The sequence below is a fragment of the Centroberyx gerrardi genome, chromosome 22 (genome assembly GCF_048128805.1).
Source record: "Centroberyx gerrardi isolate f3 chromosome 22, fCenGer3.hap1.cur.20231027, whole genome shotgun sequence".
Lineage (NCBI taxonomy): Eukaryota > Metazoa > Chordata > Actinopteri > Beryciformes > Berycidae > Centroberyx > Centroberyx gerrardi.
Window position 1 is genome coordinate 24,187,970 of NC_136018.1, and position 14,292 is coordinate 24,202,261.

A 14,292-nucleotide genomic window follows, 5' to 3' on the forward strand; every position below is an offset into this window, starting at 1 on the left:
AGAAAGGGAAAGGATTACAGGAAAGTTATGACAATGCTACACAGCTGTACAGAAAATATGAATCAGTCCAAAGAAAAGGAGTTGAGGATAAAAGCACAGGGAAGAGAGGTCAGAGGGGGTTTGGATCAAGAAAGATGAAGAGCAAAATGTAAGTATAGAACAGTTGTAATTTTACGTTGTGGCTGGATTCCACTTTTCTACAAGGCATAAGTTCCATGTGACCTCTCCTTCAGCAAAAGTCTATGAGTGAGTTCAGTGGAATGTTCACAAGAGTAGCGAAACGCTTGCGATTTAAGTTAAATGGAGCGTAATCGACAGGATTTAACTCAAAAGATTATTTGGCTAGCATTGAAATTATCATTAAATATCATTCCAGGGTCACAGGGTAAAATGCAAGACGAGGGTCACCCTCTGTACGACACCTTCAATGAATGATTGTAGAGTCTGTGTGTATGTATTTCTGTTTTTTTTAAAGTGTTGTGGATCTCTTTGTTTTGTCTGCAGGGTTACTATCTCGGTTTCTCCTTGGGGATCAATAAAGTTTAGCAAATTAGACCATTGCAGCAGCAAATAGTAGTAGGATACAGCAAAGAAAAATAGAATATAAATAGGAATATAGCAAAATGGGGCTATATGCAAACTGCATTTTGGTGGCCCCAAGAGGCAGTGGGAAGTCACTGTTTTTGTTTTTTTGTTTTTTTCAAATATTCAAAAATTTTGAATATTTGAAGGACTTCATTACCCAGAAATCCTATAAGTTGATGCCACTAAACTAAATGTTTACTTATTAGTGTGTGGTGAGGTGGAGATGGTGAAGAGATTCAGCCACAGAACTGCAGTGGATAGAACGGTCCTTCCACATACAGCATAAAATGGTGATTATGGAATTTTAAGGGTTAATTGCTATGGTGACAATGCAAGTCTGGGCATTAAGGCCGTAAAGTGTGTCACACTTGCTTGAGAACTGTGCAGATGAGTCTTTTAGCAAACTGTCAAAACTCAACTGAAAGCTAACGTTAGTGACGAGGTTAACGTAGCATTATCAAAGATTGCACTTCTCTCTCTAGCTCTTCTAGTCAACATTAGCATATTAGCAATCTATTATCATATTAGAGACAGAGAAGCTCCTTTGACCCTTGCTGCAAAACTTCTCACCTCAGCACCTTGCCGTAAATTGGGTTATATGGAAGCTAGGTCAACAATACACATAAAAATGGCCACCGCTCCGACCATCCTGGAACTCTGATTTGAATGGGAAAGACTGTTCTATCCATTCAAGTTCTCGCTCGCTGCTGTTTGAGAGACACTTTGCATTTCACTCTTAAGTTATGATTCATCACTTCCTGTGTGGAAGATTTCCCACCAGAATTGAATTTGGGCAAATAGGGTAAATCTACGGTTAGTGGGGATGGGATGCTCTTCTCTGTTACAGCCCCGCTTTGTGATTTTGGCTGATAAAACAGGTGGATTTTACATGACAGTCTTGCCTAGTGCAGCTTTAAGTACAATATGGGAAGTATGGGAAAAAGTTTACAGTGTTTACATATGGAGACAAGACTTCCAGACAGTCTGGGGTAGGGGTAGAGACATAGATCATTGTAGGAACAGATGTGATGTTTAACCAACCACAAATACGGCAAAACCATGTCAGAGCATCCAAACTCAGAGGTGTGTGTGCGTGTGTGTGAATCCATGATCCATGATGGTGTGTGGTTTCTGCTCAGGTGGACAAGGTCGAGTCCAGCTCTTACCAGGTGGAACAGCTTCAGCTCTGCAGCTTCTGCCCACTCTGGACCACTCAGGTTAGACGCTGGCCAGCACACACTCACGCTTGACATTGATTTGCATTGTCATGAGCTAACCTGCGGTGAGCTCATGTTCCATCCCTCCTCCCCATTTCCCAGTGTGATGGACGTTCTCAACCTGTGGAATGACGACCCAGAAGAGGTTCTGCTGGACCTGGGCTTTGGCTGCGACGAGCCCGACATCTCCGGACGCATCCCGGCTCGATTCATCAATCACCAGTCTCAGGCAAGAGGAATAAGCCTCCAAGTGTTTCTGGAGGCCCAGAAGAACCGGCTGGACCTGGAGAATCCAGACGTGAGCAGTGAGTCAACCAATTTGTATGTTAAGTGAATGAAAAGGCAGTATGACGAGTGTTATGGCTGTGTATGTGTATGCAAAGGCACTTTAAGCAATTGATATATGATACATATGTATGTAATGTTTAGAATGTTTTTTACACTTCATAACTGTGTCACACAGTCCCCATACTGGCACAGTACAGTATGTTTATCAAGGTGAATAATGCTTTAAAATGATACACATTATATTACAGTTATAATGGAGCACCACATAGAGGGTTCATTTGTACATAGCCAGTCCCTACCAGTGTTCCACAAACACCCTTACTCTTTTTCTCTGGTTAGTTTTTTGTCATTTTTGTCTTTATTAGATTAGATTCAAAGTAGAGAGAGACAGGAAAGATTTGGCTGGATTTGAACACTGGATTCTTTTCCGGAGGTGGTGGTGGTACATTTGGTTTTTGGATGAGGTTGGTTTGCAGTGCTGCTGCTGGTGTTGTTTATGTTAGCCAGCTACTTCTGTCAGTGAGCTAAAGAACTGCCTGCCTGCTCCAGGAGACTTTGGACATATGCCTCATGTGGGGATCACACCGGTGACTCTCCAGTTTCAAAGTCATTTCTTAAACCATCGGCCACAACCTGTGAGTGAGTGAGTGAATGAATGAATGAATGAATGAATGAATCATGCCACATAAGTGTTCTAATCCAAGACACATTGTATAATTAACATAAAAATGAGCTTTGAATGACCCAGGCAAGGTAAGAAAGGCCGCAGTTATAATAAGTTATAATAATCTGCAAATAATGTTTTGTTGTCAAATATCCAGCCCTAGTTTTAAGACAGAAAATCAATTTCCCCATTAACTTTAATAAACAAAGCCCTTCTCTGAATGTTGGAAAAAGTCTGATCTGAGCATACAAGGATCTTTTCTTCTCGTGCGAGTTATATCTCATAATTTTCAGCTCAAACATCTTTTTTAAACCCACAATATGTTATGTGTTTGGGTTCACTCTGTAGTTACTGGCTCACATTGACATCAACTGTTTCCTTTAAATGTATATTCCCTAAGAAGTGTTCTTGTCATTTATAGAGACCCTCTATTTCTTAGACCAGGCATTGACACATGAGATCATATTTTGTGGATCAAAATAATAATATTATTAAAAAGTGTAACGTGCTTCTGGAATTTCAAAGTAAGTGTACTGTCCTCTCGGTTAGCTGGAAGATGCCATGCACACTGGTCTTCCATGTATAGTTTATCACCTTTTATAGGTGTCAATGAGCTATTGATTCCATGATCCATCTACTTTACATGCTCCGATTTGGGTGTCAAAATGTTTTCCTTATCTTCCCTCTCCTCCCTCCCTCTGTCAGATCGTTTTAGACAACTAGAGGTTCTGCAGCAGGTCACCACAGCCTTCTCCTCCTTAGTGGGAGCTTCCTCCTCCCCCTCCTCCCCGGGAGCACCGATGCTGCCTGCCGAGGCCCGGGAGAGGAGACGCCGTATGGGCATGCTGTTCCGACGAGCCTCAAAGAAATCTCTCAGCCAAACTCACAACCAAAACACCCAGGACCCGACCACCCAGGCCGCCACCTATCCCAGCGCTGCACCCCAGCCGTCGCAGCCTCTAACCAGCCTCGGAGACAAGAAAACCCCCGTGAAGAGAGTGAAGCCAGGTCTCCAGGAGACTATATGTCTTAGCCCTCTGGCAGAGGAACAAGGACCGGGTCCCGACACTCAGCCCCAGCCTCAGGTGGCTTTTTTCGTAGCCCAGGAGGGAGCACTCAGACCGGGGCCACTGAAGGAAGGTCACCCCCTGACACCCCCCACTGCCATACAGAGGAAGAGGAGCCCAGGGCAGGCTAGAGAATCATTTGAAATGGAAGAGGTAGGTTTAACTCCAATGGCAAATGAAATGTTCGTAGTAGCAAGTCAGTGAGTAAAAAAAAAAAAAAACATTAACAGTGACAGTAATAGTGGCAGTAACAGTAACAGTGATGTCAATGGTAACAACAACAGCAACATTAAGAGTGACACTAACACTAGCAACAGTAACAGCAACACTAGTGTCATCTTTTAAATCTCTTCTTTTATCGTCAAGCATTTTTTATAACCTTTTACTTGTACTCATTTCTTAACCCTGTTGCCTTGCCTGTTATTTTATTCCATTTGCTGTTATCCCTATGGCTGGATCTGTTTAACATACCTTTCTGCTTTTTACTTTTTTTATCTTTTTAGTATTTTATTCTTATTATGTATATTTTTCTTTTATCACTTTCACCTCACTGATCTATTGTTCTGTCCTTTGTTCTTTTATCTCTCTTGATTGTGAAGCACTTTGTGATTTTATTTTGTTTGTGCAGCACTTTGTAACTTTGTTTTGAAAAGTGCTATATAAATAAAGATTATTATTATTACTATTATTATTACTATTATTATTATTATTATTATTATTAACACTAGCAACAGTAAGTGACACTAACACTAGCAACAGTAACAGTAACAACAGCAACATTAAGAGTGACACTAACACTAGTAACAGTAACAGTAAAAGTGACACTAACACTAGCAACAGTAACAGTGACACTAACACTAACACTAGTAACAGTAACAGTAAAAGTGACACTAACACTAGCAACAGTAACAGTAACAGTGACACTAACACTAACACTAGCAACAGTAACAGTGACACTAACACTAACACTAGCAACAGTAGCAGTGACACTAACACTAGCAACACTAACACTAGCAACAGTAACAGTAACAGTGACACTAACACTAGCAACACTAACACCAGCAACAGTAACAGTAACAGTGACACTAACACTAGCAACACTAACACTAGCAACAGTAACAGTAACAGTGACACTAACACTAAAACTAGAAACAGTAACAGTGACACTAACACTAGCAACAGTAACAGTAACAATGACACTAACACTAAAACTAGAAACAGCAACAGTGACACTAACACTAGCAACACTACCACTAGCAACAGTAACAGTGACACTAACACTAAAACTAGAAACAGTAACAGTGACACTAACACTAGCAACAGTAACAGTAACAGTAACAATGACACTAACACTAAAACTAGAAACAGTAACAGTGACACTAACACTAGCAACAGTAACAGTAACAATGACACTAACACTAAAACTAGCAACAGTAACAGTAACAGTGACACTAACACTAAAACTAGCAACAGTAACAGTGACACTAATGCTAGCAACAGTAACACTAGCAACAGTAACAGTAACAATGACACTAACACTAAAACTAGCAACAGTAACAGTGACACTAACGCTAGCAACAGTAACAGTGACACTAACACTAGCAACAGTTGTGGGGGTAACTGAAACCGTTTGTCTTATGCTTTGTCATATCCTTTCATTCATACATTTCTATTTAATATGTTCTAGAGTAATTGTTGGTTTTCGTTCATGTGACCCTCTTTTCTATTCTTATTTGGATTCTCATTTTTCCTATTTTACCGTGCTGTATGCTATTACTAGCTACTGCCATGGCCCATTTTCCCCACAGGGATTATTAAACATCATATCCTGGTGTCTCATTCCAGATACACAGTTTTGATGATAGCAGTATCACTGGGAGCTACACAGGAGGAGCAGATACAGGTAGGCCATAAAGCATTAAAACCTATATTTATTTCAAAGAGTTAAAATGTTAGGCATTTGAGCAATGACAGAAGACGGACCTATACCATACAATAGACCGTATAAATGTCATCAATGTTTTGTACTTGTTTTTTCTTACTTATTTCAATGTTACAGCAGCACCCTCTGCTGATGTTGTACTGCACTATCAGTATGAAAATATTCTCATGTGAAGAAAATGTTAGCTGTAAATATGTTCTGCCCAACTACTGCCCTTGTTAAATGTCTATTACTGGACAGCTGTTTAAGTTAAGTTTGCATCACAGATCTGAAACAGTAGCCAGCCAGGGAAGACCAGTGTCTCAGCTGTCTCTCCATAGTCTGCATATCAAAGAAAATAATGACACATAACGTATTCTGGGGTGGATGCTTCACTCATGACTCAAGTGTTAAAGCACTGCCTGTTTAAACAGTCTCTCTATTCTATATACAAAATTGGATTCCCTCTCCCTCCACCCCCCTCCCTCAACCGTGTTTCCTTTCTCCTTCTTTTTCATCATTTTATCTCTTTCTGCCATATCCTCTCTCTGTTTCCCCTTTTATAAACATAAGCTTACTTATTTGGTCTACTTGGAAGAGAGCTTTGGCCATAATTCATGGGCTGGCATTTTTGAAATTGACAGCACTCAATGTTGCATACAGTTTCAACAGCTTGGGTCAATCTGCCGTGGTGCAGAAATGCAAAGTTAGTCATTATAGGCTTTGGTCATTTTCATAATAGGATGGCTGCAGGCTGAGTAAACAGAGCATGTCATAGGTTTCCTATCTGGACATGAACAGGTGAGCTCGACTTTCCTCCAGTCATACTTTTGTCTCACAATTTCGCATCTAATAGCTGGGTTTCAATACGGTCATGTGCTTTTCCTATATTGGTAATGTGCGAAGAAGCAGTTGTTGGTTTTCTCGCTTTGGTGTTCCTATGCTATGCTCTCTCTTTTGGCACAAGTGCAGGAGCTATACATTACAGTGCAAATGAGGAGCTCCAAAATGAAATATCCACCATTTGAGAAATAAGACACCTTCTCTCATGACATAATTGCCCGCATTACAAATTCACAATGGAATTGCCTGCAAACTCACAATGGGATATTAGTGATGTTACTGGCCATCTTAAGACCTTTGCTTACAAGACAATAGCATTTTTGAGCATCATTCCAGATTTTTAAATATTGAGCGATAAAAACCAACAAAATGGATAGTGTTTTGGAATGTTTGTAATACTGCCTCCTTTCTTCCCTCTGTTTCCCCTTTCATTCATCGTCTCTTTACCTGGACAGTATGGGGTGTAATGAGGACCAATAGCTGCCAGTCAGACAGCAGTGGTTTCCTGGAAGAGCCCTTCATCCCTTCCCTCCCTCAGCAGGCCTCACCAGGACCTGAACTCATCAAGGTCTCCTCATTCACTGTCACTTAGTGCTCGCACTCTTTTATCCACTGCCATATCATCCACCAACTTTCATGTAGTTACATTCAATAAAATAGTCATGACAACAGTCTGTTTTAACAAGAAAACAGGTTCTACCTTTTCTCCCTGGATGTTATTTCTCAACGGTGCTATGTGTTTCATTTTTAAACATCAATATATGATTGGCAAATGAATTGGGGTAACTGGCTATAATTACTGTAAACAAATGAGACCATGGTTGAGATGATTGGTAGCCTCTATCTCACAACAGTGGTATTGTTAATGCTGGCGTTTCTCAAAATTAAAACCACATTTCCCTGTTGCTTCCTGTCCCCCCTCCCCCTCTCTGGCGTCATTTGCTTTACTGAAGAGGATAAACATGTTCAAAGTGATTTTTCCATCTGCCTTTCACTCCTTCCACCATCTGCTATTGGCAGAAACTCTGAAAGAAACTCTGCTTTGGCCCTCTTCCTGTTTTGTGCCGTAAAGCAATCTCCCCTTGTGCCGTTGCTGGTGGATTGTCTGTTCGGCTACCTTAGGTTACCATAGGTGTAGTTCCTTTGATTTGTCCACCTTAGAATGACGTGTCACCTTCTGATTGCTGTAAAACTTTGACACATTTGAAGTCCAACCATTTACTGCATAAAAAAAGAGAAACTTGTCTAGTCTGCGCCAAGTCTCAAAGCACTTTCTTCTTAAGTATTTTTTTGTTCTATGATTATTTTCTTTACGAGTTCATGAAAGCAACAGCATCACTTAATGCCATTGATGAGCATTCTGTATCAGTGTATTTACCATATCAGTGTGTTTAGATCAGGCAAATGTTTGGCCTATTAAAATGTCATCCTCAGGCGGAGAAATCGAAGAACCTGAACACATATGGTAGCCAATCAGATAATTCACCGACACCATAAATCCAACCCAGTAGATTTCCCATTAAAACTGACTGGGTGGCACACAATGTAAAATTCAGTGTAGAGGTAGGTGGAAGCTGACAATCCTCTTGGCGATTGTCTCATTTGTTTACGGTAATCATTCTAATGGCAGTCAAAACTCCATTGAAAGCTCGAGAACCACCAATCACATCGCGAATAAGCCCCTGTAGTTCCATCTCAGCTATTGAACTTCAATCAGGGAAGACACAAAAGATGATGCACAAAGCCAGATATTTATTAAAATATATAAGACAGGAGCTTTGGCATTGACCCCGTCGCAGGAATAATTTATAGGGGGTAAATCAATGAACTTCTGATGATCCCCCCTGGGGAACCAGACAGGGTCTTGACGCTGGTGATGGTGGGATGGTGGAGGGGCAAAATGACAGCAAGGAGACATATCAGCTAGGCAAGTTTAATACCATCTGACAATCAAGATCATTGGCTGACAGAAAGCCCGAGCAGTTCATTGGATGACAATAAATACTATTGTCATCCAATGAACTGCTCAGGCTTTCTGTCAGCCAAGACAGACACATTGTTCATTGGATGACAATAAATACTTTTGTCATCCAATGAACTGCTCATGCTTTCTGTCAGCCAATGATCTTGATTGTCAGATGGTATTTAAGCTTGCCTAGCTTCAAAAACAGCATAAAATCAAATTTCTTTAAACAGCTTGTACCACACAACCCAAGTGTTTTGTACTATTGCACTATGGGTTCAAAAGTCCTGCTTGGAATTCTAAGGTTCTATCTGATGTTTGTTTTTTAATCACAATTGAGTTATCCACATATTCTTAATCTCTGAATGTACATTTCAGCTTGGTACTATAAGGTTCCATTCCCCCAATCACAAACCAAGACTGCTTCAGTGAGAATCGTCCTCTCAGTAATACGGTATCCTGTTAGAGGCTCGCTATTTTATCCTTAAAGGGTAGTATTAATGGCACACAAGTCTCTCAAGTGGAAATAGATGAAACAGAAAGTGAACCATAAAAAAAGCAAATAGCAGAACAGGGTAGTATTAATAGCACACAAGCCAGAAAAACTCAAGAGGCTGTTGTTTACAGATCAGATACAGACTGTTCTGTAGTTCTGTCAGTAGGTTCTAGATCAGTTTCTCAAGTAGCACATTAGAGTAGAGAAATCTTTATTATCCCCGCTGGGGCAATTCATTTTGCAGCACACAGTTAAAAACCCCCCCCAAAAAAACACATTACAAAAAAAACCAAAAAACATTACAAAACAGAAACAGAGCCACAGGTTTGCATGATGAGTTTCCAGCTGAAACCAAACAGGAAGAGTGTAGTAAAGTCTCTGAAAAGTGGAAATGGATGAAACAGAAAGTGAACCGCAAAAAAGTTATTTTGTTTCACATGATGACAGAAGCAAACAGCAGAACAGGGTAATATTAATGGCACACAAGCCAAGTGAGGGTTTCTAGCAACAGATCTTAATATGACACAGCCTAAATAATATTAACAGATTATTTCTCTGTATCTACTGATGAATCTATAGTATGAGGATGTAATATAAACGAACTCTTGTCCAAGTTGATGTACAGCGGAGAGGAGTGAAACAGATGAAGAGAGAATGACAGAAAAAGGATTGAGACAGATTAACTGAGAGTAGCAGAGAGGAATGATACAGGTGAGCAGAGAACAGCAGAGAGAAGGAGTAAGAAGGATGAACAAAGAACAGCAGGGGAGTGAGACAGATGAACAGAGGAGAATAGCAGCCACATCCAGTTGAAAAGGAAGACAAAACAAGAATGACATAATGAGGGTTGGGGATCAAGGGAGAAAAAAAGGCCAGGAAGAGGGTGTCCAATCCTTCCTCATGAAATTACATAAAATGCAAACAAATGTGGACCAGAAGTGCTGCAAAAATATGTGCAGAAAGTGAGATTATCTTGCTTTGGGGCAAGTCACAGCAACCAAACATACAAAAATGTAACTGATATAGATGTTGTTAATTGTTGAATATACATTTTTAATATTCAATATTAAAATCCTTATTGGTTGCTTGTAATGTTGGTGATTTAGGAATTGAAGCGTATTTTACTCTTGACCTCATTGCAACTCGCTCTGGATGAGAGAATCAGCTTAATGCCTAAAATGTAATATCAATTTAAATTGTTTCACCTTTACAGTGAAGCCTACTGAGATTTGCTGCTGACTATCTCCACTGTGTTTTTCTTGTTGCAGGCTCTGTCATGCCTGTCAGGAGGCAGCACTGACAGCCAGATCACTGTGAGGGAGCCCTCTTCTGCTCCTCACTCTCCCACCTCTCCCTCACCCCTTCCCTCCTCCTCTCTGACCTTATCTGGTATTGAGACATCAGTCTCCCCCACCTCTTTGTGTCTCCCAAAATCCGACTCACCCTTGGAAAGTCCAGAGAAGGAGCCTTCACCAGAGCAGGATCTCCTCCAACCTCCCACTAACTCTCCTGCCTCCTCTGCACTGGTGTTTGATTCCCCTCCTCCTCATTCTTCCTCACCTGAGTTAGAAGACATGGTTCACTCCCAATCCTCAACTCTCCCTTCTCCTGCGTCCTTTAACTCTCCCTCTCCTACTAGTTCCTCCCATCTCACCTCCCCCTCCTCCTCTGGTTCGATATACCTCCCACAACCCGCCTTGCTTTATGGAGGGCCAGAGGAGATGCAAACAGAGGAGGATGCTCCACGCCTGTCCCTCTCTACTTTCTCTCCTGAGTTAGAAGGCAAAACCGACTCTCCATTTCCAACCACCCCTCCTCTGACCTCACTTCCTTCTCACTCTCCCTCTCCTGCTTCTCATTGTCCACCCTCCTTTGCCTCCATTGCCACGTCTGTCCCACAAACTGACTCCCCCATAGGGAGTCCAGAGAACACACAAACAGAGGGGAGTGAGGCCTCTCCTCACCCATCCCTCTCTGCTCTCTGTCCTGAGTTAGACGACAAAGCCAGCTTCCCATCTCCAACACTCCCTCCTCCCACCTCACCTCCCTCTCCCTCTCCCGATTTTCATTGCCCCCCCTGTTTTCACTCCCCCTTAGGGAGTCCAGAAGACACTCAAACAGAGATGAGTGAGGTCTCTCCTCTCTCTTCCCTGTTTCCAGACTCAGATGGCGTAGGCCTCTCTCATCCACACATTGAGACACAAATGGAAGAGGAAGCAACACCTCTGCTCACCTCCCTCTCTCTTTCCTCTCATTTGCATGAGGAAGATCCCTCACCTCCATCTACTCTCCCTTCTGCCTCCTTTAAGTTTGAGGAGGATCTTCCTAAACTCTCCTGCCTCTCTCCTACCTCTCCCTCTCTAATTTGCCAGCATTCAGTACTGTCCTCCCTACCTTCAACCTCTCCTGGTCCAGACGGTTTGACAGATCCAGTTGTTGGAAGGATCCCAGACCTGACAGAACAGTCTGTCACCCAGCAGGATGGATCTCGTCATCATGATCATAATACAGACTCTGCTCCAGAGTCTCCTGTCCAAAATGTTATTAAAGCTAAGATGGATGACCTCGCTTTGGGCTCAGAGGATAACCTTCAGAGGGATGGAAGGAGAGAGGGAGAGGGTGAGAGACATAATGACACTGTGCAGACTCAAGAGACTGTTGTTTACAGCTCAGATACAGACTGTTCTGTAGTTTTGTCAGTAGATTCTAGGTCAGTCTCTGAAGCAGCACATTACGAAACAGAAACAGAGCCACAGGTCCACTCTTGTGGTTTGCATGATGAGTTTCCAGCTGAAACCAAAGAGGAAGAGTCTAGAAAAGTCGCTCAAGCGGGAATTGATGAAACAGAAAGTGAACCACAAAAAAGTTATTTTGTTTCACATGATGAGGGTCCAGAAACAAACAGCACAACAGAACTGGAACCAAAAGTGTCTGGTGGTCCGATAGAGATTGAGAGCTTAGATTTGGTGTTTGAAACCTCAGTGGATGGCTCGGAGGGTGATGGTGAATATGGCGATGTGGATGCTATTTGTCGGGAGCTGGACTCCGATGGGCATGTCTACTGGGCAGAACCCATCGAGGTTTCCACTCCGTCCCCTGTGCTAGAGGAATCAGGCAGCTTTGACACCCCTTCTTCTACAACTCTAGACTCTGCCCCGGCCTCATCAACAAATGCTGCTTTCTTCATGTCCCAGAGTGCCTCCTCGGATACACACCCCTCCTTGACTCCAGCTCCATCCTCCTCCTCTCCAACCCTGGTGGACCTCAACGGACTGGGCAGGCTCAGATCAAGCCGGTCTGTTTCTGTGCAGATGCCCTCATCTCCATCTTCCCATTCTGTGTCCCATATTGTCCACAGGAAGGATGTTCCCTGCATCACTGACTCTAAACCCACCCTCCTCCCCAGTGTTCTCGCTTTGGACACCTCTACCCCCCTTCGAGCCATCCAGTCCTGGACAGACCAAAAGATTCAACAAAACGCACTCACCAAGAAGATGCCGTACAGAGGTCTTCATACTCTTCCAAACCAAGTGACCATCTCGACAGGCGCCTCAGAAATGACACAAAGACCTGCAGTAATCTTCTCTTCCTCCCCATCCTTCCCCTTACTGTCTAGCGACTGGCAGTCTCGCGACAGTCTCCCTGGATCGGTCGGAAGTTTCAGGTCAAAGTCAGTCTCCCTGGACACAGGGTTGTGGCCTGATGAGGATGAGGAGGTGGACAGGGGTGAAGATGAAGATGAGGAGAGGCTTTGGGAGGGCAATCTGATGACCAACATGGCCTGCTGCTGCTCCTGTGACCATCAATGTACCTGCTGTACTCAGAATAGTCACAACAAACAGCATACTGTGGGAAACTTTCCTGTGAGTAATACATCACTCTCCACAGCAATTCTTTATTTACCTTTATTTGTTCAGGAAAACAACGCCCTGCTTCACATTTGTAGACCAGTCTAATTTCTTAATGTCTTAAAATGCAAATACACGCTCTGTGCATGAAAAGTGAGAAAAATACATTTTCCCACCATGAAAGGATTACGTGATGGAGGCAAGACTAGAAACAGGTAGTAGTCTGACATTGAAATAGCGTGATGGAAAGTACAGGTGTGGTAGTTGGGATGGTGGATGGCATTAACATTTGTCTTCAACTTCGACGACCTGGGTTCAATTCCCAAGTTATACCAATAAGATTTGGTTTCAAAAGTTTTAATTTTTACCTAAATTTTTCCAATCTAGCCTTGACCAAAACCTTTCCCTAACCTTAATCAAATTGTTTTAGTTGCCTAAACCTAACCCTGACCTTAACCCTAACCTTACATAAAGTTGTTTAAGTTGCCTAACCTTAACCTTAACCCAAACCTTAACCAGAGTTGTTTTAGTTGCCTAAACTTAACCGTTAGCTAACCTTTTCTCGTGACAAACAAGTGAAAATGGCATGTCCAAATCATGCTATTGTCACATAATCCAATTCATGGTGGCGGAACATAATCTTCACATTATTCATGTCCATAGCATTGGTGCTTATTTCACAAAATCGTATGAGACCAGGTTGAGTTACACACATTCATACTGGGAGCTGCCCAGTACAACCACACTCTAACAATGTTGGCCACTGGGAGCCCAGCACAACCACAGTCTTCTACTCTTGGCTACTGGGAGCTGGCCAGTACAACCACAGTCTTCTAATGTTGGTCACTGAGCAGCTCCACTGAGTAGTTGGAAATTGATTTTAATGTTGAAGAACACTTCAGCACGAAGGGGAGAGAGCCTCTCATTAATTTCCTTTGCCCAGATTTTCTCAAGCTGGTCTGGGGATTCAAACCATCACCCTTCCAGTCATAGCCCACTTTTCTAACCTTTGCTTATCAAATTACCAAACATTATCAATATTATTGTTCAAATCAAATGTTCTAGATATTTCATAGCTTCTAGAGGTAACATCACCAGCTGCAGGTTTTGTGCAGTGAATAGGCTGATCCTGGTAACTTTTAGTCTTCAGCCTAGACTTTGGCTCATAGGGCATTAAAAGGTCTGTCATATAGTGTAGAGACTGAGCAACCACGCTTTAAAAGTGATCAGTAAAATCAGTCCTAAATAGGTAACCAGTGAGTCATGATGTGTGCACCCTCCTTTTCTTGTTGATGTGAACATCATATTTGTTGTCATGTTACTGTCGTTGTTGCCTTTCATAGCCAGGACAGGATTTACATATCAATGTCTCATTTGCATTTGTGGAGCTTTCTCTTTAT

The 14,292-nt window shown here is 42.2% G+C and overlaps 1 protein-coding gene across 1 annotated transcript in view; it reads left to right on the plus strand.

Moving 5' to 3' along the window:
* The window catches only part of itprid1 (ITPR interacting domain containing 1), a 38,777-nt gene that overhangs the window by 12,475 nt on the left and 12,010 nt on the right, over window positions 1-14,292 (plus strand). Inside the window, exons 4-9 of the mRNA XM_071899398.2 lie at window positions 1,725-1,802; window positions 1,905-2,107; window positions 3,460-3,974; window positions 5,667-5,724; window positions 7,041-7,153; window positions 10,313-12,907. Coding sequence (XP_071755499.2) covers window positions 1,725-1,802; window positions 1,905-2,107; window positions 3,460-3,974; window positions 5,667-5,724; window positions 7,041-7,153; window positions 10,313-12,907 — 3,562 coding nt within the window. The remainder of the gene's footprint in view (window positions 1-1,724; window positions 1,803-1,904; window positions 2,108-3,459; window positions 3,975-5,666; window positions 5,725-7,040; window positions 7,154-10,312; window positions 12,908-14,292) is intronic.